Consider the following 27,461-nt stretch of genomic DNA (forward strand, 5'->3'; position numbering starts at 1 on the left):
TTCTCTTGTTTTATCTGTGGAAAAGTAAATTTTGCCATGTTCTGTGTCCCTACGCCTCATCCATCATATGTTATGTATGCATGACCAATATGCATATGTTATTCCCCATGTCCGATTAATGACACAATTACAGTCGTGTCCACCTCTAGTATGTCATTTTCCAGTTCTCGTGAATACTACGAATATCAGGCCTATGTAAAATAATGTTGCCACGTTTCTCAGTGTGCACATTATTCCATTATAAAGTCCCCGTTTCCAGGCCTCAACAGGGCCCGGACCACAGATTCAGCTCCTGTCTCCTGAAGCCTCGTTAAGGAGCGATACAGCGATACAGCCCCCACCTGTATCCTCGACCTTTCACTTACTTCCTGCCTCGCAGTGCCCGGTGCAGCTCGGCTCTGCCTCTGAGTCTGCCAAGAGTATGTTATAGTTCCAGCTATCAGTTCAGTCCTCCTTCTCTGCATTCCTAAGCTACTGAACTGCATCAATAGTTTCCGTCATTGTCTAGCCTATGCGGCTCCACGTTAGAGAAATACTGTATTTAATGGTCATTTAATATTCTTCATCACGCACTACATGTAGAATAATGCATGGTCCAGTCTTAGAATCAAGTTAGCCTTTCCCCTCATGACTTCTAGTTTATATCAACATGTTCCCTAAACATCAGATACTAGATAGGGTTTAGGTACATGTCGCTCCGACCCTCCAGACTTTAGTCTCTGCTCCTAGCACAGAGTTCATAGCCCCCAGTTTCTCCTAGTAATACGTCATTGCCAGTTTGCGTGCACCACCAGGTTAGAGGTCCCGGCTCCTTAGGTAGCCCCCTCCTATGTTTCCGCCCATTCATGACATATTTTGTTTCGTTTGCACCACATGTCTATGTATACGCCCAGTTACACCTACTTTTACTGTTATCTTCCGCGACTGCTACGCGTCACGCCTTCTGCTCCACCCACTGCTACGCCTACTGCAATGTAATGCTATGTGTTTGCGTTATGTATATAAGTTCATGTTTTGTTATGAAAAGTTAGCGCGCTCATCCCAGACCCAGCCCCGGCAGCTGCCGGGCCACTCTAGCCCTGCCATTCTGTTCCTATGCAGGTTGTCCTGATCCTGTCCTTATGCTGTAATAAACCTGCAGAAACTCCTACTACCTCGAATCTTGACTCTTATTTTATTGAGCTATCTGTTATGATTTATGCCTAGTCAAAAATAGGGTATTATTTATTTATTTACCACATAATGGCGCCCGAACAGGGACTTGCCCTTTCCCCACGCGTCGGTGAAGCCACGCCGACCCCCTGACCCTCTGCAGCCGTGACGGAACCATACCGTGCACTGGCAGATATTTCTGCTCCAAGTATCCCTCAGGCCCACGGAGGAGACGGAGGAGGCGGTCCAGCATCCGAACGAGACGGTGGAGGAACGCGGCGAGTCCCGACCAGAGCCCAAGCCGAGAGTTCAAGGTCCGAGGTATCCGGAGGCCCACCCGTAACTGAAGTCCGAAGTCCGAAGTTCGTCGTCGTAGCAGTCCAGTCCCGTCCGAGGCCTTCCGTTCCGTGCTGCCCGGTGAGTACCATTGCTGGGGTAGTATCTAGACAGGACCAATCTAAATTGACTCCTGGTCCGTGGGTTGGTGGTACCCAGACTCACAAACGAAGTGTTCACCTAGGTGGATACGGGTCTTGATGCGTTCCTTTATGGGACCGGTATGTTCCGTACTGTTACAGCAGTGCATCCAGTAATTCTAGTCTGTTCCGTTCTCGAGAAAATTCTTGTATTTCTGCTCTCAGTATTCCAGGTAATATTCTGTTCAAACTGTTATTTATAATGTTCTTCATGTATTTCAATGTTGTGGTATGAGTGTGACGTGATTTCGTGTTTATTGTGTATTGTATTGTGTCCAGATTACAGTTCAGTCATGCCTATATTTTCCAAGTTACGTCAGTTAAAAACTAGAAAGGGTCTGCTGGAAGCAGCAGTTCCTGTTCCGCCGAGGGACAGTCCAGGTCATTTTATGTATCAGAAACATGGCATAAGTGCCATATTGTATTTAGATTTATGGGTAGAGTATACCAAACAGTTAGAAGAAAAGTATAGATGGCCCGTATCGGGTACATGGGATGCCGAATGTATCATGCGAGTAGAGGAAGCATTATGGAAAAAGAAAGCCAGACAGTCACAGAAAGATGCCATCGAGTTATGGCGCAAGGAAGCTCATAGAAGAACCGAAAAGGAAGTCAGAAAGTCAGAGTTAAGTAGAGAATCCCAGGAACGAGCCCAAGAAAGAGAATTAATCGAGATAGGTGAACAAGTCAAAGCCGAACAGTCAGACAGACAGAGGCATGCCCTCATTAGGGGTATGTATCCTCTTCTTGCCGAGGGTTTGCCAAAAGCGACCCCAGAGGCATCCAGTAATTTCCCGCCACCATTAGTTCCGACCAAGCTACGTCACAAACCGACCGCAGCTGATATTTTTATTTCGTCCTATTTGGACGACACAGTCCCAGAATATGCAAATCCTGTTCGCGCTCCGCCAGTCCCTGTAAATCAGGCACTTCCCGCTCTTCCAGACACCGGAGTACCTGCTACGGTACCCCCGGTCCAGCCAGCATTTCAACTTCCCGCTCCGCCACAAAGAATGTCCGTCGATGATTCCAGTCTAGGGGCCGCAGGAGGAGGTCCTCCTCAAACCCCGCCGCCACACAAGCGTTTAACGTTAGCCGAATTACACGCACAAGCGTCCCAGCGTACGCCTAGACATCAGACTGTTGCAGAAATAAGAAAATCCCTTGCCGAATGTTGCTATGATCCAGTCCCAGGCGAGGATAATATGGTTTTATATTCATTTCGCGTAAGAAAGGTGGCCGAGTATCTAGTCACCTTACCGAATATGAAAGAAGATCTAGACAGAATATATCGTTTCATCCGTACAGGGGATGATCCAGAAAGTATTCACGAGACCATGTCTCAAAGGAAAGCCGAGATCCAGCTCATGATATTAAAGTTCCTGATCAATTGTCTAATAAGAGAACAAGACTACCCGTCTAAAGATTCCGCCGAAATGAGAATCCTGACAAGGTGGAGTGATAATATAGCCGAGGGTAAGCACAAGACCGTCGGTGCCATGGAAAGTATGTACAAGAAAATCCGTAAAGAAATAATAAAGATACACGAACAACGTAAAGCAGCCCAAGTAAGCGAGAAAGAAAGTATCTCTGATCCTGAAGAGGAAGACGAGAATCCCGCCAGAATAGCGTATGTAGGAAAATCTAGATTTCCAGATCACCATTTACGTCTAGAACACAAGTCTATTTTCCGTCATCCAGCACCAGAACAAGGTTCTCTAGAACAAGTATTTCAAGCTACCGATCACATTCTGAAATCACGAATCGGTTACAGTGAATTAAGTACTATGCATGAACAAGAACTAGCCCGATCAGCAGTCCGATGGATTACTGATTCTACCACTTTTCCAGACGAAATAGTGGCACAAATGTTTCTGAAAATGCCCCCAGTAGAGCAGCGACTGGTGGGTATGTATATGATCCAGCACCTCATTACTCTGTATGAGGGTCAACATTCTGATCCAGGCCCGTTACATGATGTCCTGAACGAGTTACTCCAGTATAGATGGAAAGGTCTAGGTACCGATTTAATTAGTGTCATTCTAGAGCAGCGCCACAAATATAGAACGTTTCTGAACCCGCATTTTGTTCATGTCTCACCCCCAGAAAGTAAACCATTCTATATAGACAGACAGAATCCGTTACGGGAAGTCCACCCAGTTAGAGGAACGGGTGGCGAAATGCAACGAGTGTTTGTATACACTCCAATATCAAAGATGGAACTTCTTGAAATGAAGAAATTAATTCCCTGTCATGACAAAGATCCAGCGGGGTTCCATAGAGAATTAAAAGACATGCTCCGTATGGGAGAATATACTTACCCAGATATCATTAAAATGTTAAAGGTCCTGTTGCCCGCAGGGGTATATGAAAAGCTAAAGGAAAAAGAATGGGAGGTGGGAGAGAAAAAGATCGATTGGGCAGTTCTAGAAGCTGAAGACAAGGCACGAGTACCAGGTACCGGTCTTGGAGATAAATGTAAGGAATTACCAGAATTATTGATTCAAGTTTTACCCAGATTATTGACAACGAGAAAAGAAGACTGGGATGCAATCTCAGCCTGTAAACAGAAACAAGATGAAGATATTAGTGATTTTTATTCTAGGTTTGAAAAATGTTTTAGTATCAACAGTGGTCTCAAGACAAGTAGTGAGTCATACCCTCACCTTTTCGTTACTAAATTAGTCGAGAATTCAAGTCCACAAATTAAAAAATCGAGTTCTGAAAGTCGAAAGCACCTGGCAAGCAAATACTCCGTCCCAGATGCTCCAGATGCTTCAGTATCACCAGAATAGAATCAGGGAAGAGCAAGAACACGAGAGAAAACGTATGAAAGATACGAAAATGAAAGTGCTAGTTGCACAATCTGTTCCTCAAGACAGTCAGAAGAGGGGTCCGAATCAAGCCAGTCATCCTGCAGCTCCCGTTAAAGGGAACTGCAATTATTGTAAACAGCCAGGTCATTTTATAAACGAGTGTGCAGTTCTGAAACACAACATAGCTACTGGTAAGACTAAAGAAAGACCACGTCCGCCTAGACAAGAACAAGTTTCACAGATTCCTCAGTCACAGAATGCACAACAGACAGTTACAGTACCGCAGCCTATTGCTGCAACACAGCATGTCACATCACAGATGTACCAGTATGCACAGTCTGAGTATCCAGAGTACCAGCCATATTCATGAAACAGCCTAGAGAGGGAGGTAGGCTTGCCTCTCATCGAGATACCTGTAGATCAAGAAGGTCCCTATGTTCACAGTCAAGTATTAGGGAAAGACAGAAAGTTTTTGATCGATACAGGGGCAAGTAGGACCACAATTAGTCATGCCGAAGTTCCAGGGGCTCCGCTCTCAGGCTCAAGAAATGTTTCCCTTGGATTTTCAGGAAAACCAATAGTTAATGAGATCTCAAAGCCAGTCACTCTAGAAGTAGGTCCATTGTCCCGTACTACTGATCTGTTACTTACTAAGTCATGTCCAGAAAATCTATTAGGCATTAAGACACTGAAAGAATTAGGTGCAGTTATTTGCTGTTCCCCAGAGGGAATACGATTGTTCCTACGTGACTTTAAGGGTCACTATGTGTTACGAGATTTTGATTCAAGACTGTCTAATATTCCGCAGCATTTATGGGCGCAAGGTCCAACTGATGTAGGTTATATGCAAATCACACCCTATCGTGTGACTCTCAAGCCAGGTGTAGTGTTACCACGAATCAGACAGTACAGATTGCCACCTGAGGCTGTAGCAGCCTTATCCAAGATTATTGACGAGCTCATGGCTCAAGGAGTAGTTGTAGAAACTGACTCCAATGTATGTAATTCTCCGATCATTCCAGTCATGAAACGTACTGATCCAAATGCACCCCCAGTATATCGATTAGTGATTGATTTACGAGAGCTTAACAAATGTATTATTCCTCAGTACCCAGTTGTCCCAGATATCTCTTCCCTATTAACAGCCATTGATTCCGAAGCCATGTTCTTCACTGTCATAGACCTCAAGAATGCATTTTTTAGTGTTCCCATTCATCCAGACAGCCAGTTTCTTTTCGGATTTTGTTTAAATGGAAGGAGCTATATGTTCACACGCGCTCCTCAAGGTTTCACAGAAAGCCCTAGTATTTACAGTCAAGCACTTAAGAGACAACTAGACAATATTCACATGCCAACTGACACTGCCCTGCTCCAGTATGTCGATGATCTACTGATCACAGCCCGTTCTGAACGTGCATGCGAGCGAGCATCCCTTACAGTTCTGTATTTCCTAGCCGAGATGGGGCACAAGGTGTCACCTTCGAAGCTTCAATTCTGTGTCCAGCAAGTGGTCTACTTAGGACACTTACTGTCCAAGAGGGGTAGGCAGTTGACACCAGACCGTATCCAGTTAATAGCGAGTCTTCCCCAGCCCAGAACCCAGAAGGAGGTACGTGCCTTTATCGGCCTTACTTCTTATTGCAGACAATGGATTCCCCAGTATGCATTTCTAGCCAAGCCACTGATACAGTTAACGACACAGGAGGCAGCCGTATCGACTGTCCTCCCTTGGACATCTGAACATACACTTAGTTTTAACGAGTTAAAGAAAGCCCTATGTCAAGCTCCAGTTCTAGCTACACCGAACTACAGTAAGCCTTTTACACTTTTCGTTACTGAACGTGAAGGTACAGCATTATCTGTTCTTACACAAGATCAAGCAGGACAATACAAGCCCTGTGCTTATTTTTCGAGCACACTAGATCCAGTCGCCCAGGCGTTGCCTGCATGCCTCAAGTCAGTTGCAGCCACAGCACTAGCTATCAGACAAAGTGATTCCATAGTTTTAGGACATTCCCTGACAGTACAAGTTCCACATTCCGTGGAAGTTCTTTTAAACCGAACACAAACTCAGCACTTGACAATTGCACGTTTAACAGGTTATGAATTGACACTGTTCCAGCCACACATAGAAATTAGACGCTGCAACGTTCTGAATCCTGCTACACTGTTACCATCAGTCAGTTTGAACCCTGACCCACATGACTGTGTGGAAGTAGTTAACATTACGACAAAGCCAAGACAAGACCTGACAGACATTCCGTTACCAGATCCTGACCTGACACTTTATGTGGATGGTTCATGTATGAGAACTAGTACAGGAGAACTAGTCGCCGCGTATGCAGTGACTACTGACACCGAAGTTATTGAAACACACCGTATTGACACCCTGTCCGCTCAAGCAGCAGAGCTAGTTGCTCTGACACAAGCCTGTATACACGCCAAGAACCTGAAAGTTAATGTTTACACAGATTCACGTTACGCATTCGGAGTTGTACACGACTTCGGAGTGCTCTGGCAGGAGAGAGGTTTTATGACTTCTCATGGAACCAAGATTCAGCATGGTCTCCTTATTCAAGCCCTGTTAGATGCCATACATTTACCGACATCCGTTGCTATCATGAAATGTAAAGCACATACGAAAGTTACTGACATTATTTCCCAAGGTAATGATCTAGCAGATCGCACAGCCAAGCTTACAGCACAGACTCCAGACATTCCAGTTAATCAGACACATACTCCAGATCCGACTACATGCATGACAGTTAAGGACCCTACTCAAGATGTCATAGATATCCAGTTACATGCTACTCCCGAAGAAATCAAGAAATGGTCTGAACAAGGAGGGGTCCAGACAGATCAAGGATGGTTAACGAAGGGTAGAGCCACATGGTTTCTCCCCGACTCTATGGTTCAAGTCATTATTAATACCGCACATAGTCCCGCACATTTAGGAGAAAAAGCTATGTTAGACAGTATCCAGAACATTTGGTTCAACAAGCATTTACGAGCTGCAGCCAAGCAGAAAGTCCGTACCTGTATGATATGTTGTCAGTTTAATCCAGGTAAAAGTGTCCCGGTGGAGCAAGGTGGTTTCCAGCCTCCTGACCACCCTTTTGAAGTCCTCCAGATGGATTATATTCAGATGGAGCGATGTCGAGGTTTCAAGTATGTCCTTGTAGTTGTATGCGCTTTGTCCAGGTGGACAGAAGCATATCCAGTCCCAGATTACACAGCCGCGACCACTGCCAAGCAGTTGGTTCGTGAATTTTTCCCTAGGTATGGACTCCCTAGAGTCGTATATTCTGATAACGGTCAGCCATTCGCATCTGAACTCATGAAGCACGTTTCCCTGTTGTTAGGGTACCAGTGGAAGTTCCATTGTGTACGCCATCCTGAAGCAGCCGGTCTAGTCGAGAGACATAATCAGACCCTGAAAATCCGCATCGCCAAAGTATGTAAAGAAAAGGGTGTGGACTGGCTAGTAGCTCTGCCAGTCGCTTTGTTTTATATGCGCATGGTCGCACATTCTAGATCAGGTCTGTCCCCGTATGAGGTCGTATTCGGCCGTCCCCCTAATATGTGGGGTACTCCTAGACCCCGAAGTATTACCGATGTTTCATGTAATATGCTGACAGATTACCTAGCTTCCTTGATGTCTGCCCTCAACTCATGTCGTTCACAGGTTGCCGCCGCATTTCCAGACAATACCGAGGTGGCACCGCATGAAATCGTTCCAGGTTCCCTTGTGATGGTCCGGAATTTTGACAGATCAAGTCCGCTGGAACCTCGTTGGAAGGAGCCACGTCAGGTCCTCTTGACCACCCGTACTGCCGTCAAGCTGGAAGGCAGGAAGGGGTGGGTCCACCTTTCTCATGTAAAACTTTTTAAAGGACTGAAACCCGCCTTAAAGAACATTTCCCAGGATTCGAAGGACTGCCAGAATATTGTTTTCAAGGACTGTCCCGCAAAAGACATTGCTACAACCCCTTCCCTGTTAGAGAAAACTCCGCAGCAGGAGTATAAGCAAAAGTTAAGGTCTAGTAAATTAAGTCAGTCAGTTTGATTGTATAAGTCCTCCCCTAGGTGAAACGGTTAGACTGTTTCTGACATGTATAAAATAGACCCCCATAGTGAGAGAGTCAGTCAAAACTCAATTCAATGTATCGTTTTTCTAAGTTTCATATTATTCATCAGCATAATGATTTCCTGCACCAGTTACGCATTTTTCCTGTATTTTTCAGTTCCTCATGTAAATATGTCTGCTAATGCTACAGCAGAGCACACGTTTAGTGATCTGCCTCCTCATGAATATTCTTACCGCCTCGCTATGCGTAACAACACATTTATCCGTATGTTACATTATTCACACCAGACCAGCAATGCCACTAATTGTTGGGTGTGTGGTCGACTCCCCCCTTTTCAGACACCGAAGGGAGTTCTGCCACTTTTTCCTTATCCATTCTCACATAATGGTTCATGTGGAGCATGGTCCACGTTAACGTCATCCGCAACAGATATGTCTTTTCTTAATAGCACATGTTTCCCAGACAAGCAAGGTTTCCCCCACAGAACAGGTTTAGATCTAGAAAATGAAGTGTACAATTTAGGTAATTATTCGTCGAATTTCATGGTCCTGAATGTTCAGTCTGATACTACTCCAGACTCACCTGCTATTTCAGTACTACCAGTCAAAGGCGAATTATGTGTCCGTAGTCATGGTTCTGTACACGTAGGACATAGTGAATGTACTACTATTGTCAAGTATAGTGACAGTGGGAAATCTATTTTCAAAGCTTCACGTCATTCATATTTTGTTTGTGGTCAAACCGCATATGTTCGTCTGCCCCTCGATTGGGAGGGAACCTGTTACATTGCTTTCCTACTGCCACCTGTTTTTCTAGCCCCACCTGACTATCATAGAAACACACATCTAGTACACACTAGACACAAGAGAAACCTCCCGATTGTCGATTATACTGAAACTGCCGCAGAACAATTCATTGATATTGATAAAGGTGTTTTCCCTTATTTAGGTACAATTGTAAACAGTAAGCTAATCCGTAGGTTAACAAGAACCCTTGAAGCTGTAGTAGATGAGACTGCCTCCGCTCTAGGTAACTTAACTGAAGAGCAATCTTTTATGAGAATTGTCGTTTTACAGAATCGTCTCGTCCTTGACGTCATACTGGCCGATAGGGGCGGGGCCTGTAGAGTTCTCGGATCTAGTTGCTGCATTTTCATTCCAAATAACGCGCCATCTGTTTATTCAGCTATAACCAGACTTCATAAAATTGCCCATCTGTTACACCAAGATCCAGGCGCCTGGACATGGTCCGGTTGGTTCTGGAATATAATTTCCGCATGGGGATGGAAAGTCCTGTCCTTTCTAGGTATTGCAGTAGCGATCATATTAAGCTGCTGCCTCTGTATACAATGTGGCCCTGCGATTTGCAGCATGTGTGCTACCTCTTGTATTCCTAGTCCCAAGCCCCGTTCTAAATCCCGTTCCAAGACAATTCGAGACGAGCAAATGGTACTGTATGAAATGATAGATGGTATCATGAATATTGATGTTTCCTGATGGAAACGTAGTGACAAGGAGGGAATGTGGAAAAGTAAATTTTGCCATGTTCTGTGTCCCTACGCCTCATCCATCATATGTTATGTATGCATGACCAATATGCATATGTTATTCCCCATGTCCGATTAATGACACAATTACAGTCGTGTCCACCTCTAGTATGTCATTTTCCAGTTCTCGTGAATACTACGAATATCAGGCCTATGTAAAATAATGTTGCCACGTTTCTCAGTGTGCACATTATTCCATTATAAAGTCCCCGTTTCCAGGCCTCAACAGGGCCCGGACCACAGATTCAGCTCCTGTCTCCTGAAGCCTCGTTAAGGAGCGATACAGCGATACAGCCCCCACCTGTATCCTCGACCTTTCACTTACTTCCTGCCTCGCAGTGCCCGGTGCAGCTCGGCTCTGCCTCTGAGTCTGCCAAGAGTATGTTATAGTTCCAGCTATCAGTTCAGTCCTCCTTCTCTGCATTCCTAAGCTACTGAACTGCATCAATAGTTTCCGTCACTGTCTAGCCTATGCGGCTCCACGTTAGAGAAATACTGTATTTAATGGTCATTTAATATTCTTCATCACGCACTACATGTAGAATAATGCATGGTCCAGTCTTAGAATCAAGTTAGCCTTTCCCCTCATGACTTCTAGTTTATATCAACATGTTCCCTAAACATCAGATACTAGATAGGGTTTAGGTACATGTCGCTCCGACCCTCCAGACTTTAGTCTCTGCTCCTAGCACAGAGTTCATAGCCCCCAGTTTCTCCTAGTAATACGTCATTGCCAGTTTGCGTGCACCACCAGGTTAGAGGTCCCGGCTCCTTAGGTAGCCCCCTCCTATGTTTCCGCCCATTCATGACATATTTTGTTTCGTTTGCACCACATGTCTATGTATACGCCCAGTTACACCTACTTTTACTGTTATCTTCCGCGACTGCTACGCGTCACGCCTTCTGCTCCACCCACTGCTACGCCTACTGCAATGTAATGCTATGTGTTTGCGTTATGTATATAAGTTCATGTTTTGTTATGAAAAGTTAGCGCGCTCATCCCAGACCCAGCCCCGGCAGCTGCCGGGCCACTCTAGCCCTGCCATTCTGTTCCTATGCAGGTTGTCCTGATCCTGTCCTTATGCTGTAATAAACCTGCAGAAACTCCTACTACCTCGAATCTTGACTCTTATTTTATTGAGCTATCTGTTATGATTTATGCCTAGTCAAAAATAGGGTATTATTTATTTATTTACCACATATCCTTCTTCCTCCTTTTGGCACCTTTTCCGCTTCCCCATTTTCCAATAGTGGATATAATTTTGCTCCTTCTATCATGTCAGTTCTTCATCTTTTCTGCTCAGCATCCCACCACGCATAAGCATAAGTATGGACTGTCATTTTCACTCGTCCCTGATACCTCTCCCTTTCCCTAATATGAGCTTCACTCTCCCAACAGCGCTTCAAATTGTGTGGGTCTGGGTTGTGGTTTCATTTCATATAAAATTCTCTTCAAATTTTCAATGAGTCAACAAACCATTGGAAACACTAATGCACCTTCTTTCCCAGTGATCTTGTGCCATTGTTCGAGCCAAAGTATGTAACCCTACATGTATTGCCATGTAATGACCTGCAGTGTCTTCAGGTGGGGCTTCTTCCCCCCCAAGAGGTATCCAAACATCTCCTCCAAACAGATCTCGTACAACTGTAAAACACTTCATTTTCAACACAAAATCAATATTTTCTCTGAAATCTCATTCCAAATCATCAACTAATATTAGCACAACATTCCGTGGCGCAAACAGCCAATAACAGCGTGGCATTACACCAACCAACCTATCCCAGTGCTGCACACCGTGACAACAATCTCACTCCTCGCAGCAGCTCACCCTCCTTTACAATTTCCACGCACACGCACGCACTCTCTTCAACAATACGAATGCAATACAATACCAACAAATAACAATTGTCTGCTTTACTAAAAGATCAACAGAGATCAACCATACAAAGATAACTGTTGGAAAGTGGGTTATTAATAGTGGTAAATATGCATCTACCACTAGCAATAATACCACTAACACAGTCTAGGGCTTAGTATACGTCTCCATAAATTATTCTCATGCTCAACCCTGGGTAGCTTGGCTTTGAGCAGGCAGGCTTATCTTAGGAGACAGGTATGTATAGCATTTAAAAACACCAATTCAGATAATAATTAAGACACAACACAATTAAAATCCCACACCAATTTATAAAAATAGGAAATATTTGTATCTTTAATATGACACCAAAATGACAAAACTCCAATGTAGGGAGCTGGAGATATACATTTTTAAAGATTACACACTTTCTAGCACTTAGAAACCTACAGTGCCACTATGGGACGTATGGTTGCACTTAACTGGGACAAAGTCAAACTTTCAGGCTGACCGCAATGGAGCCCTGTGCGGATACACTTAGTGGTAGGCCCCAGGCCAACTTTTACCTACAGACTTAGAAACGTTTATGGAGCTTTTTCCACCGGGGTGCCGTAATACTCTTCACCAGTCCAGATTCGGTGAGGGTTCACCGGCTTGTAATTCAGGGAGCTCCAGATCAAATTCTAGAAGTCGGACATCCAGAGCTCTTCAGCGGGACGAACCTAGTATCTGGGCCAGGTAGTAGTTGAAGGTGGCCAGCTTGGCTCTCGCATTTGAATCGGTCACCTTTTTGAGCTTTTTTCGAAAGTTGCTCCAAACTTCTCTAAACTTCCTGAAGTTCCTCTTGAGGATCCAAAGGGTGCAAGACACAATCCATGGGTCTGGAAGCTCCATGATGGTCTGTGAAAGTTTGGGACCACAATTCCCACATTGCACCTGGCCAAAACCCTTAAAAGCCCACTGGACGTACTCCAGGCAGTAGACTGTTGATATTGATGATACAGGTGAGCTCTAATAAGATGTAGCTTGCAGGGAGTAGAATCTTTAATCCTTTAGAAGCAAGGTACATCCACAGGGCTGTAGTCCCATTTAATGCTGCAGACAAGGTCAGTCAGAATGCAGGGCCTGGTGGTGCAAATCGAGGTTGCAGCATGGCAATCCTTCTTCTTCTCTTAGTTTCAAGCAGCGGATCTGAGATGCTCCGCACCTCTCGTATATTTATTCAGTGTTCTCTGGGGTCAAGCAGGAGAGCACTCCTGTCCAATGAGGTGCAAGGTAACACTTTCCTCCAAATTGTGCCATAATCTTCTCCCAGAAAGCACTATTTCTCAAAAATTCAACATGGCTGAAATCTCAGCAGAGCATGAAGAGCTAAGTAAACCAACTCTCAGTATGGCTCATTTCCATGGCTCTCCACCCTCTAACGTCTGCAGATTCCTTCCTTGCATCTACCATCTGGCTGGGTCAGAGGGGATGATGGTAGATGGACCTGGCATTCCCTGCCGGTCCTATTCCTCCTTTGAAGCTTCATACTTTATGACCTCCTGCTCTGGCACTACTATGTAGCAAAGCTCACTCCAGGATATAGCCTCCCCCTGGGTGAGCCACTTATCACTTCAGTAAAGCAGCCTGGCTAATCCTGTTAACTCTGACAATTCAGGGAAGACTGCAGAAAGGCTGTACTTTTGCTTTCAGAAAAGAAAGTGATACAATTTAGGAAAAATTCAACAATAGCATGTTGATTTTTTCATCAATACCATTCTCCTAAGTCTTTGAATTATATTTATTCAAACCCAACCAATATTTATGTGTTCATAAACTATTACAATATTATCCTATGGGGCTAGGCATCTACAATGTGGAAACTGAAATGTTCAAATTCTCCATCACCAGAGCATATAAAACATCTTTTATAAGGGCCCTGCTTATAGTTACATTTCCCCCACCCTGGGACACTTAAGGGAAACCTTGGGGGTCGCGAATATGCAAAAATTGTGTAGATCCTCCCGCCACAGTATTCATAGCACCAAAGTCGATTTTGGGAGGCACTTTACTACAATGGGGAAAGTGAAATATGCAATTTCTGTATTCCCAGCGCATATAAAACATATTATGTAAGGACCCTGTTTATAAATGCATGACCCCAATCCCCGGGACACCTAGGGTAGGCCCTGGGGGCACCTAATATGTAAGAATAATGTAGATTATCACTTTTCAAGTGCCCCTAACATTGAAGTTGAGTTTGGGCAAAATCTACATTTAAAATGACCTCAGACACTCAGCAGTGCACATATGCAAGTGCAAAAATGACTGCTGGCATCTAGGTCATGTCTAGGTCATGCCAATCATAGATGTACCCAAATCCATAGTGTACCTAAGGCATGTGTGTATTTTCACTTGTGTTTTCAACATAGCAGTGGGTGTTTTCAACATAGTACTGGCCCTGCCCAAGCAAAGCCTAAAGCACTCTCAGAGTCAGAAAACCAGCATCCAGGAGTCTCAAATGGGGCAAAAAGTAGAGGGACACTGCAAACAGGTCCTAATTTCCAATCATATATAATATATTATATTATATGTCTATATATGATATGATATAGCACTTCTGTGCAGATGGATGGTAGCAAAGGCAGTGATGTTCCCTCCTGTAGCAATGGTTGATGGGAAATTAAATCCTCTTGTCTGATTTCTTCCTTAAAAATTGTTGTGGCAGGAAACCAGTGAGGTCACTTGAAGATGGATGATGGTCCATGAAGATGGATGATGGGGCGTACTATGAGTCTGTGTTTGCAGGATGAATGTCTGCTGAGTTTGGTTGAGTGTGTGGCTGATGCATGAGAGTCTGCTAGTTGGGCGTTGTGCCTTATGGGTGGGCCTATGAGAACGTGTCTGTTCAGAGGATCATGTGTCTACCAGGATATATGTGTGTGCACGGAGGGGTCTGCTGGGTGTGTGAGTGTGGGTCTGCCGTATATCTAATATATGTCATGGTGGGGGTGGATCTAGAGTCATGGGATTCAAGGGGCTTAGTTCAGAGGAGCGGGCCCCAAGTTACAGCCGTCGTTTGGAGAAACAATCTGCCCAACAAAGTACATAAAATCATGCCATTGTTTGCACTGTATCCATGAACTATTTGCAAACTTAGGGACCCATTAGGATGGCGGACCAACTTTGCCCGCCCGCCATCCTCGCGGGACTAGGGACCGCCCGCCATAAGGGCGGGGGTCCCGTCAGCAGCATTAGGATGGCGGGCGCATCCCGCATTCCTACCATTGTGGCGGGCGGTGCACTCAGCACCGCCCGCCACAATGGCAGGAAAGCATGCTGTGCACTTCCATGCACAGCAAGCCAGGCACCGCGCGGTGCCTGCCATGCTGTGCATGGAACTGCTGGAGGGTACCATAGGTACCCCCCCCCCATGTGCACCCCACCCCCTGTAGTCCGTGGGGGCCCGCAACGGACCCCCGCAGGGATACTCCGCATGCCTTTCCGTGGCGGCATTGCCGCCACAGAAAGGCATTCACAATTGCCCATCATAATATGGCTGGCGGTGTCTGATGGACACTGACACCAATTTATTCTTTTCCGACCGCCGAGGTCCCCCCTGCCATATTAGGGCGGGGGTCCCCTCGGCAGTATTAGGATGGCAGGCGCATCCCGCATTCCTACCATTGTGGCGGGCGGTGCACTCAGCACCGCCCGCCACAATGGCAGGAAAGCATGCTGTGCACTTCCATGCACAGCATGCCAGGCACCCCGCGGTGCCTGCCATGCTGTGCATGGAACTGCTGGAGGGTGCCATAGGTACCCCCCCATGTGCACCCCCCCCCCCCCGGGAGTCCCTGGGGGCCCGCAACGGGCCCCCGCAGGGATTCTCTGCATGCCTTTCCGTGGCGGCACGGAAAGGCATTCACAATTGCCTATCATAATATGGCTGGCGGTGTCTGATGGACACTGCCACCATTTTATTCTTTTCCGTCCGCCGAGGTCCCCCCCCGCCATACTAATATGGCGGGGGGAATTTGAATGCGGATGTCGAGCAGATTGCCCTCGCCAGGCTGGCGGTGGATACCGCCAGCCTGGCGGGGGCAATCCGCCCGAAATCCTAATGGGCCCCATAGTTCCTTTAAGAAAAAGATGTTTAACATAACCACACACCTGGTGTTTTATTTTGTTGAGATGGTGATACAGATTCCTCAGATGAACATGCTCCACTGCTGATATAGCTTGATAATTCTTTTCCAAGGTATGACACCTGTAAAATACAAAATAGAAACCATTTGTGTGCACAGACATTTCCTTTTTACATTGACTCATTCTGGGAGTCACAATATCGTCTCCTTTTGGTACTCTTAGATTTATTATCAAGTTGCAAATTAGAAAGAAAGAAGCGGATGAGCAGGCACAATCCACGATTGCTGTACGAGTTTGCTGTTATTTTTTTCATACACATTTATGTATAAATGTATTGATCTTTACGGATGTGTATAATTGAGCACTGTAAACTCCATGTTTCATGTTATACAAATCTTGTAAGACATGCAGTACTAGTTCATGTTACCAAGAGCTATCTGGAATTTTGTGCATTAATCGAGGTGAGCTGAATTTTTTATTTTATTTTTATTTCATACTCTTTTATCCCTTGGTATCAGTGGTAAGGTAAATTTTATTTGCATGATTAACAAAAATCTTACAATTACTACATTCTTAAAAAAGGCACACCAATTTAAAATACAGACCAATAGTTTTAAAAATTCCTAAGGGTCGAAAATAGTTTTCTTAAATAAACATAAACACAATTTATAGACATTACATCAGACAGTCATCTTTCCAGGACTTAATGTAAAACGTAGCAATTAATATTTCTATAATTTATGTGTAATATCATAAAAATAATCCTAAATTTTGACTTCCAGATTTCCTGTGCGCAGCTCATAAGTATCCAACTTCTTTTTAACAAATATTAAAAATGTTGTAAAATTGGCGTTCATTTTAATATCCGTTGGTCTAAAACAAACTACCATGGCGGGTCTGCAGGTACGAACTCCTCTGTCAATGAAGTAGTTTTTCAAATATCGTTTTCTTTCCGCCAACATTGCTGCGCATATACAAAGAAAATGCAAAATACCTTCGTCCCACAGGTTGCATAGTCTGCAATTAGTCGGCTTAGATGGTCCCAACCAGGAAACTACATGTTTTAAGCCCGGTAAATTGCCGAATCGTGCTTTCATAAAAGTGTTTTTGGTTTGTACAGACCATGGTAATTCCCAATATGGTTGGACTTTAAGACTTGTATATTCCTGGACTAACATCTAAGCATGGGATCTCTTAATAAAGAATTCTTTATCTTTTAAAAGGGACAAATGTTTAACTGATTTGTTAATTATTTTCTTAACACTTTGTACTGTTAAAGACATTTCCCAAATCTCCGCAATTGACAATTCTTGGAGAGCTTTTTGCAGATATTTATAGAAGGACAATTTTTCATTTTGTTGCATTTCTTTCCACAGAAATGTGCACATTGGGTCATTGATATTAGTTGTAATTTGGCTCAAGGTCTTAACGTACTGACCCATTCTTGCATATTGTTGATTACAAAAGCCAAATTCCAGCCTTATATGAGCAGGAGTTACATTAAGTGGAAGCTGAAACAGATGTTTAAATGTATTTGTAATAGCATTATTTAATAATGCAGAATCCAAACAACTATACATTTTACTCCCATATGTAAGGCTTGGAAGCAATTTAGCTTTTATTACTTTCATTAATGGGGTATAGGTTGGGCCTCCCAGGGAGCTATAAAGTAGGCGAAAAGCCCCTGATAGACTTTTGGCTCTTTTTTTCAACTCCATTTTATGGTATGAAAAAGATCCTTTCTCGTCAAACAGTATCTCCGGATATTTGTAATATTGAACTTTTTCTAGCTCCCGCTTTTGGTGGTACCATTTGCATTGGCTACCCTTCCGTTTCTTGGTACTGACTTCCATTACTTTTGTTTTTGTTTCGTTTATAGTCATTTTGTTCTCAATTGAATACATTGATGTTTTGTTTATTAATCGCTGCAGCCCTATCCTTGTTTGGCAGAACGACATCATCAGCGTATAATAAATTCGATATTTGTTTCTCAGCCAGCTTTGGTGAGTCTGTTAACTCATTGTTCATTGCAAGGGTAAAGTCTGATAAAAAGAGATTAAATTAATATAGGGCTAAAACACACCCTTGCTTTAGGCCTTGAGTTGTTTTAATTTTCCTCAAAAGCTTTGAGCCATTCCCTACCAAACTCTTGTCCAGGTATTGGTATACAACAATTGTATTGCTTTTAAAAGGCTGGAACTAATGCCATAAGGATCCAGTCTCCTCCATAAAATCTGCCTATTCACGCAGTCAAAGGCAGGTTTAAAATCAACTAAACATAAATATAATGGCTGTTTTTTTGTTTTATATTTTTCCATTAAAATTCCCAGAGTTAATACATTTGTTGTTGTAACTGGGCCTTATACAAAACCTGATTGGTTCGGTGGAATTAAATGGTTTTCATTAGCCCAATCAATTAACTCCTTAAGTAGAACCGATGCAAATAGTTTGGCTTCAATATCTTGGAGCGTAATTAATCTGTAATTGGATGGGAGGGACCAATCCCCACTTTTATATATAGGAGAAATTATAGAACCCTTCCATGACTCTGGGACTGTTCTTGATTGGAGAGCGTGATTAAATACTGGTGTTAGATAGCTCGACCAATATGATGCTTTCTCCTTATACAACACAGCGGGAATCCCATTTGAGCCTGGGGCACCATTGGATCTCTGCTTCTTTAATAATTTACATACTTAGTTTTCTGTTATTTCTATTTAAATATTATTCTTTTCTCCTCCTATTCTATTTTTAGCCCTATCGGTAGAATTCATAGCCATATTAGGAGTTGGATTCAGATGCATATCTATAAACGATACCCATTCAGATTCAGTTACTGTTGATGAGGTAGCGTTCCTACTAGATCTACTCAGTTTGTTAACTAGAATCCAGAAGTTTCTTGAATTACTCCTTTTGCAAGCATGTAGGGCTTTTGCCCACAACAATTGCTTTTCTTGCATTTTGTCCTTCCAGACCATTTTCCTTACTTCTGTATTTATCCTTTTTAGTTTTGCTCTGTAAATTAAATTAACTGGGAACTTTTTTTTACTAATCTCTGGATTCTGTTACGTTCTTTTTTTAATTGATGGCTTTCAGACGAGATTTTCGCCAATGAACATGATGGTCTCCACTGACCTTTATTAGCATACTTTTGAGGTTGACTGGTAATTAATTCCTTTGTGAAGAGGGACCATTTTCCAACATCATTCGAATCATATCTTTCAAAGTGAAAATCAACAATTGCCTGCGCAGTGTTTGTAATAGAATCTTTGATGCTATCTGACCAATATAATTTTTTATAATTTACTGTCGTCATTTCTCCCGGAAGTGTCATATAGTTTTCAAATCTTAAGCCATTTAAATTTAGGTCAATTATTTGTATGAAATAAATTCAACGATGCTATGATATAATCTATTCTAGACCTATGTTCCCCTGCTTGAAAGTCCATGCAGGTGGCGAATCTTGAGGAAATCGCCCATTTAGCACTGTTAGACCTATGGTTTCTAGTTCTTTTACAAGAGTCTTACCGATTTTTTCATTCTTTTATTCCCTTATACCCGTTGTTTATGAAAAAGTTGGAATTGACCATAAGTAATTTTGCCATTGTATTTCAACATCTCTGACGTAAAACCATAGCATTTTCATGTTATAATCTCGGGTAATAATAATCTCAGGTTGGGTGTCATTGTCCAATTGCTGCAATATAATAATTATCAAATTGTTTGCCATTTTTCTTCATGATTTAATATCGGGGTGAATATATACGTTAATTACTACAAGAGATTTACTGATAATTTTTACTTATATTTTGTTCCTTGTATCATATTTTGACAATTAGATAATCCTTTTGGCTTTGGACATCCATTTCACTTTCCATTTTTAGATCGGTTGATTTAAAAATAGCCAAACCCCACAAGGTCTGCCATAGTTACTTGTTCTCTTAGCTAATGAGTAATAGCCTTTATACCCTTCCAATCTAAAAGGAACTAAAGCCCAAGTCTCTTGTAAACAGATGATTTGAAAAACAGCACAAGGTAGCTAGTTGGTTGTTCTGAATCTTTACTTGAACCCCATTTATATTCCACGAACATAATCTGACCCTTTCATTCATAATTGTTGGCCCCCTTAAAGGAACTTCAGTTAGTAGATGTCAATCCTGCCTGACATTATGGAGAGCTGCTGTTAGCCATCCTAATTTGACAGTGTCACATAGTGGGTCTCCTTTTTTTCCCTCTAATGAGCTTAAAAGATGACTGTTGGTTATACCTATGGGGTTTTTTAATATTGAGTATTTTTTATTATTCTCAGTTTTCATTTGGTTATGATTTTGTAATTTTGATGAAACGAAAGGGCTAGGGTAGGAAGGTTGAAGGGGAGTTGTTATTTTTATTCCCCAATCCAGAAAGAGATTGTGTTCTTGCATAATAAGACTGGCGGCAGTAGATGATGTCCAAGTTACTAATGTCGATTCTCGATTATTAGTCTTGATTGTGAGGAATTCAATTGATTCTATGTTGGTACATTTAATTTCCTTCAATGAGGGTACCGCATTACACAATTTTAATATGCTTCCACGGTTCAAGATATCATTGTGAGAAGTTGGCCTGGTATATGATGCTCACTAGTTCTAGTGATCACCTTGTACCATGCCAAGCAACCCTTATGGTGCAGGTTGTAAAGTCAACCTTATAGACAAGCTATCCTAGGGGTAGCATGGACTAAGCAGTCTTAGGCTAAACTCTGTAAAGGCATGTGAAGCAAGCTGTTTTACCATACACAATCCCTTGAATACCAAATGAAAGGACACCACACAGATATATATTGAAAATATATATAGATTTATTTCTACAAATATCCCTGATACTCTTTATGAGCACAGAAGCAAATGCGTTAAAACAAAACACAGTTTAAATACACAAAAGTTGCACAATTATGGATGAGCCCTAGACCATATACTAAAATAGTGGTATAAGAACCACTATGGGGAAAGTGAAGAGGCCTAGGGCCTGGGGAATCGCTGGAGCTGTTCGGGACTAGCAGTGAAGAAGTCGGGAAAGGCCCGCGGGACTCGGGTGCAGTGCGGAAAGTGCACGCTTTACCAATGCAATGTCAATGGTGCGTAAAAGTTACAAAGTTAGTTATTAAGGAACCTTCCGAGTGACCTAGAAGGATGAAACTTTAGACACAGACACTAGAGGTGTATACCAGTGTGGGAACACTGGCGTTGCTGAGTTACCTCACCCACAGGAAGCGGGTGCACAGGGTCGAAGTAGTGTCGGGTTTCGTCACGCAGGTCGATGGTGCCTGGAGCTGAAGATGCTGCAGGCGGCTCGAGGTGAAGAGTTCCGGTGGATCCAAGGGTGGATCTGAAGAGGTGAAGACCTGAAAGCAGAGGGGACAATGTTCAAAGTCACTAGCCAGTGACTACCGTGGAACCAGATTGGAACCAGGCAATGTCGGGTGCAAACAGGTGATGTCGTGTAGCTTCTCTCTGCAGCCACGTGGACACGAGGGGTCGAGGACGTCCAGGAGTCGGTCACGAGCTGTCCCACGCAGGCTTCTCGCTGTTGGCGGTGTCGGCAACTTGATTGGAGCAAACAGGCCTTGGCTAATGCAAGCCGCGCAGGAATCGAAAAAGGCTTGTTACTCGGACCAGCAAGGTCAGAGCAGGTGCTCCTTTTTACAGGAGCAAGGGCAAGTCTGGAGCAACCAGACCCGCAGTGTAAGTTGAAGGTTTCGTCGCCAAGATGGCCGCTAGCCACGTGGCAAGTGGATGGGATGGCGTGTCGAGTGGCACAGTGCAAAAGGGCCCCACGCAGATCGTGGAGATGCTGGGGGGCTGATCTTCGGTGCAAGGGCTGCTCGAGGTTGGGGCTTCTCAAACCCCAAAGCACAGCGTCGAGGGTGCCTCTGAAGCTGCGCAGTCAGCGTTTCGGGGGTCTTCCAAGAGGTCCGGTCCCACGTCTCTCGGTGCCTCCACGGGTCCCTTCTTTGCAGGGACTGTGGATCGGGCGGTGAGAAGTCTGGGAGTCTGGGTCTTGTCAGGCTCTGGGCTCGGGCTCCGGCGGGAGGCGGCGGCAAAGCAGACGTCGAGTTGCTGGGTGGTGCCTGTATTCACAGGGTGGTCACTCCTTGGCCACAAGGGAGATTCTCTTCCGTCTTCTGTGCAGCAGAATGTCGAAGTCCAGTCTTCTTCTGTATTTCAAGTTGATTCAGGATGATCTGAAGTCTCAGGACACAGCTCCCACTCTTATTCGAATCTGGGGGGCCGGATCACCTACTAGGTCCCTCCTCTGCGTGGAACCAGGAAGGGGGGTGGTTACACCCCCTTTCCTTTGTCTGGTTTCGCGCCAGGACTGGGGCTGGAAAGCCCCAGCACCGGTTTGAACTGGCCTATGCACAGGGACACCTTGTGTGCCCCAGGCATGTCTGATTCTATTCAGCCCTGTCCTACCCAATACACAAAATCCTGTCTGGGGTGGTGCTAGCACCTCCCAAGGCAGGAAACCCTTTGTCCAAGCTGCCCTCGCTGGAAGGACTCCCAGCAGCAGGAGGTCAGACTTGTGTCTGTGGTGGCAGCATCCATTTTGTGATGCTAAGGCTCTGTTTAACTTTAACCGGGGTTCAGGCTAGGTACATGTCGTGTCCCTCTAGAAGGGTGGAATGCTACGCCCGTTGCCAGAACTGGCGAGGGGGTAGTATTCCAATTCGTATGACACCTTACTCGACATGTTTTGATAAAGCCAAACCCAAGATAGCATTTAACCGCGAGGTTCATAATGCACTTAAGAGTATATGGTATGGCAATATCATGAAACAGCTAAAGGACATGGTTCCGAAAGCTGCAGACAGGCTCAGCTCATGCCAGAGCACCATCTCACATATTTCCAAGCACTCTGCCTCCAGGATTGATGAGGCCTTCCATAGGAGTGACTGATAGGAACATATGTGTCCATTTTAGGATAGGTCTAGGCATACTACACCTAAGTAAGGGGTGGTTACACCGACTTACCCCAGCTGAGTGATCATCCAGTTGTGTCAAAATATGGAGGCCAGGCCAGGGGTGGCATAATACATGCTGCAGCCCCTGGTAGGCCTTGGAAGCACCTATGCCCTGGGTACCTGGGTACACTGTTACAGGGGCCAATAAGGTGAGCCAATTCCAATTGTGTATGTACCTAAGGTACATGGAGTCCATTTTAAGGAGAGAGCAATTAGCCTGGGGCCCTGAATAGCAGGATCCCAGGCCAACTATGTCAAAAACCAGCTAAACACCAGGCAAAAAGTTTGGGGGTAACCATAGTCAGATATCCACCTTCCTACAATCATTATTGCCCCATGATTTATATTCCGGCGTAAAGATTACCTGCACCATTCCTTTTTTTTTGATCTGGGTTATTTCATTTAATTTGTTGCAGGCTATTTTCGCTTTGAGTATGCTCAGTTAACCTTACATTGTGATTATTAACAGCTTGAGACCATGATCGTTGATGTTTATGTAACTGCTTCATTTCGGTTCCCAGATCTTGTGGTAATTTAATATCCTTCCAGGTTTTTAACAAATCTCATTTCAATTCATCCCCTCTGGTACTCTCACTCTTTGCTCTAATTGTTTCCAATTGTGATGGCTTATTTTCTACCTGCTTATTACTTGCCTCTACTTGCAGCATTTCTAAGGACTGATTTTTCCCATTCTCTATCGTTTTTATACTATCAGCTTGCTTGTTTTAGCATTTATTTTTCATAACTGCTTGTACCTCCTATAGATCCTTATTAAATAGAGGGTAAAAAGGTTTTATTGGAGACATTTGTTTACCCTCACCTTCACAATATGATATTTGGTCATGGTTGTTTCCAGTGTTTAATCTCACTACATCTGATGCATTTGTATTTTTTATACTTTTAGAGACTTTATTTCTTGCTTTCTGTTGTTTTTGTCTCTGTCTTTTTGATAGATGAACTTCTGGAGCTGCGTCTGTCATTGTTGATTGTGTCGAACCTTGGTTTATCATTTCTTGAATTTTTGTTTTATCAACTATTTTTTCTTTAACGCCTTAACCACGGCGGTTTTTCCACCGCGGTGCGGGCGTTCTAAAGTGAGGGCGGGGCTGCGTCAGCCGTCTGCAGCACTGGGGAGGGAGTGCTCCCATCGGCCAATGGCAGACGGGAGCACGGAAGGGGTTAACAACAACATTATTTTATTGAACAACAACAAAAGAGAACCCAGGGTATAAGGCAATAATGACTGCACCTATCAATAATCTGGTCTACGTGATCATAGAGTTTGGGTGCTAAGGACCTGAAGCTCAATACCCCTAAGCTTCCAAGGGAATATTCCCACAATCTACAATGAAATACAGTGATCCAGCACTCCCCACAAAAAAGTAAATAACAAACAAGTATGGCAAAAATTAGAATCAGTTCAGCAGGTCTTTTTTTAAAATGTTCTTTATTTTTATTCTTCAAACTATCGTAGCCAACGCGTTTTGTCCATAAGGACTTCTTCAGGGCGACAAAGTGGTGATTCAATCTGTACTGGTTAGTTCTCCAATCTTTTCTCACGATTTTATAGTGTTCTTATAGGGCAGCACCTTATCTGTTTCCGTATAGTATCCTTCCTGTATTGTTTGTCAGTCTACACTCGACAGTTACTCATGAGGATATTTTTTTGTGTCCAATCCTTCAGTTTGTGCACAGGGATAGCCACCTCGATATATTTAAAGATTCTCCACCCTGTATTAGGGAAATTCAAATTTGATGCGTGCTCCCCATCCAGTATGTGTGGCGTTAATCCCTCTCAATTAAAAGATTCAGTGTCGTCATCACATTGCACGTCGTCGTTCCCGATACCGTCGATCACATTATTTTATAGTATCTTTAGAGGGACAGTCAATCTTGATGGGTTGAATTCCTACATTAGAAAAATTGCCTTTCACATTGTCAATTATTGTTTTTAAAATGTCTGGAATGGTAGCCAGTTTGGTAATTAGTGGGGCACAACTACACTCTGTTTGCGTAGATATTGGCTGAGATTGTGCCCCTACTATTAAATTATTTAGCTTTGTTATCTTCTGCTCAATCCCGGCGATAGAGGATGACATAGCACTCAAGAGGTCTATTTGGACCTCCATTTTGTTGGACAGATATGTTAAAGCTTCTAAAGTCGTCTGCGAGGTTTTGAAGAATAAATCCCAAATTGCTCTTGCGTTCCCAGTTCCTGGTACCCGAGTACCTGGGATATGGTGTAGCCCATTTATAAATGATAGGTCCTTATACTCCTCCTTTTGAGGTCCTTGAAAATCATGTCCCTCATCACAAGAATTAATGAATTGTGGACTACTATTCCAAAACATATTTTTGATACAGGTGCTTTGATAGAGCAAAAACACCTCCAAGGAAAACACCCCCATAGCACCCCAACTCACACCTCAATACAGAGTCCGCTGGTACAGCTAGTTACTTATTAATCAACTGATAGATAAATATCAGGGCTCCGGGTAGGGCTGTAGTCTAGGCAGGCAGAGTAATAGGGATGATTCAACAGGGTCCAAAGGCTCAGCAACCTACTGCCCGATCAACATTAACTGCTCACCACATGCAGCACACCTCTTGCCACTTGTCACTCACCACTCGCTATTCATTGCTTGATCTTTGCTCTTCATCGCTGTCATCACTCTCAAGAGTACAAGGGAGAGTGCTGGCAATCCTTCCGGGGCAAGGGCGGAATCAAGAACCAGTCACACTACAGAGGGCAGATGTAGGCACTTCCATCCGCTCCTCATCTCGGTTCAATGGTTTTGTATCTAGGCGTAAAAGCAAGTGGCGGGCTCATCTGTCCCCTGCACCCGCAGCACCGCAGGCCAAGGCTCCTCTCCTCTGACCCCTGGAGCAGGCTGCCGCACCAGCAACACCACAGCGCCTTAACGCCGCAGTGCCGACAGCGGCTGATCCTGCCCCCACAGCAGATCGGTAAAGCTTAAAAAGCCCGTATGACAGGACGTGGGAAAAACCTTCGGGAGCAGGGGGGGAGCAGGAGCGGCAGCGGAAGGGGGAACCGGTCACAAAAACAGACCTGGGCAGGGTTTCCAGGATCCGCCAAGGCTTCCAGGCTCCGCTCTCTCCTCAGCTCCTTCGCTCGATAAGCTCGATATGCTCTGCGCTCACTGCCTCACCGCGTTCCTACGTTCCGTAATGCTTGGTATCAGTGCTGACTCTCCCAAGTATTATGCTAATTTCCACACACAATTAAGCCTTGATTTTGTATTTAAAAAAATTGAATATTTCAAATAAAATGAAAACAACTTAGCAAATAAATTGACAATCAATCATCATCAACATAGGTCTCTCCAATAAGCAGGAAAAAGAAAAAATCTCTTTAAACAACCTCCAATAACTGGAACTCCATCTGGCAGGAATCACCAGTTACCTCCCCGTCCTGTTAACCCGGTTGCAAATGTTTCTGCAATTCCCTTGAGCTGGCTGTACTTTGGGGGGAGCCTCTTGTCTCATAAATAATCCTTTCCAAGAAGAGGCATCTATTCATACCCCTGAGCCATCCAGTCACCAGGAAAAGAACACTAGTTCTTCAGTACAGTGTAACATATCTCTGCGTGATGAATAGCTCCAGATGTAGCAAGGACGTATGGTATTAGTTAGGGATGGAGACATCTCCCCCGTAGAAGATACGTATTGGACAGACAACTCATGATATATAAGGTGTCATTTGTGGGATTACATCGTAAGCAGAGGGAATAGACATTTCAAACCATTTTCACAACAATGCTCGAGTATAGTAAAATCCTTTCTGAATATTTAACTGAATCAGGCAACATCAATCAGAAATGGCCACTTTTCAGGGAGCTGTGAGTGCGACTCCAACGTCTTCTTTTAAGTCACCCATGTCTGCAATTCAGCTGTGCAGCAAAGCGGTATCAGGAGCATTAAAGAAAAGTGCCTTTGAAAAGTTATAAAGTGGCGATCATCCTGTTTCCAAGAGCCCACAAATTAAGTTTAACTTCTAAAGGATTAAAATCCATTATTTCCCCGGCACTTTTCTAGTAGCACATTTGTAGGTAGAGATAAAATTGAGATCTTTGTATGTTGAAACCCAACTGTAGTTCTGTAAATGTATGCAGCTGTTTTGAGATATAACATCTTTGAGCTGGAAGATACCAATTGCATCCCACTCCGAGAAGCCCTGGACAAGCCAAGTTCTATCTCAAAGAGGAATCTCACCAGTTAGCTAGTTCACCTATTGGATGGCACACAAAGGATGCTTTCTGCACTTAAAGAACTACCACAGTGGATGGAGGTGTTCCAGAAGGAGTGCTACCTCTGTAAATATAGTGAAGGGACACCGGTTTTAAATAACACAGAGCAGCTGACATAAAGTACT

At 43.9% G+C, this 27,461-nt stretch overlaps 1 protein-coding gene across 5 annotated transcripts in view; it reads right to left on the reverse strand.

Moving 5' to 3' along the window:
* The window catches only part of ANKRD31 (ankyrin repeat domain 31), a 2,265,957-nt gene that overhangs the window by 131,537 nt on the left and 2,106,959 nt on the right, over nt 1–27,461 (reverse strand). For 4 of the 5 annotated variants that reach the window (XM_078675241.1, XM_078675240.1, XM_078675244.1 and 1 more), the window contains one exon: nt 16,090–16,186. The exons of the other annotated variant lie outside the window; for it this stretch is intronic. In XM_078675241.1, the coding sequence (XP_078531367.1) occupies nt 16,090–16,186 (97 nt within the window). The remainder of the gene's footprint in view (nt 1–16,089; nt 16,187–27,461) is intronic. 5 annotated transcript variants of the gene reach the window in all.

Source organism: Lissotriton helveticus, chromosome 2_1 (genome assembly GCF_964261635.1).
Source record: "Lissotriton helveticus chromosome 2_1, aLisHel1.1, whole genome shotgun sequence".
Classification (NCBI taxonomy): Eukaryota; Metazoa; Chordata; class Amphibia; order Caudata; family Salamandridae; genus Lissotriton; species Lissotriton helveticus.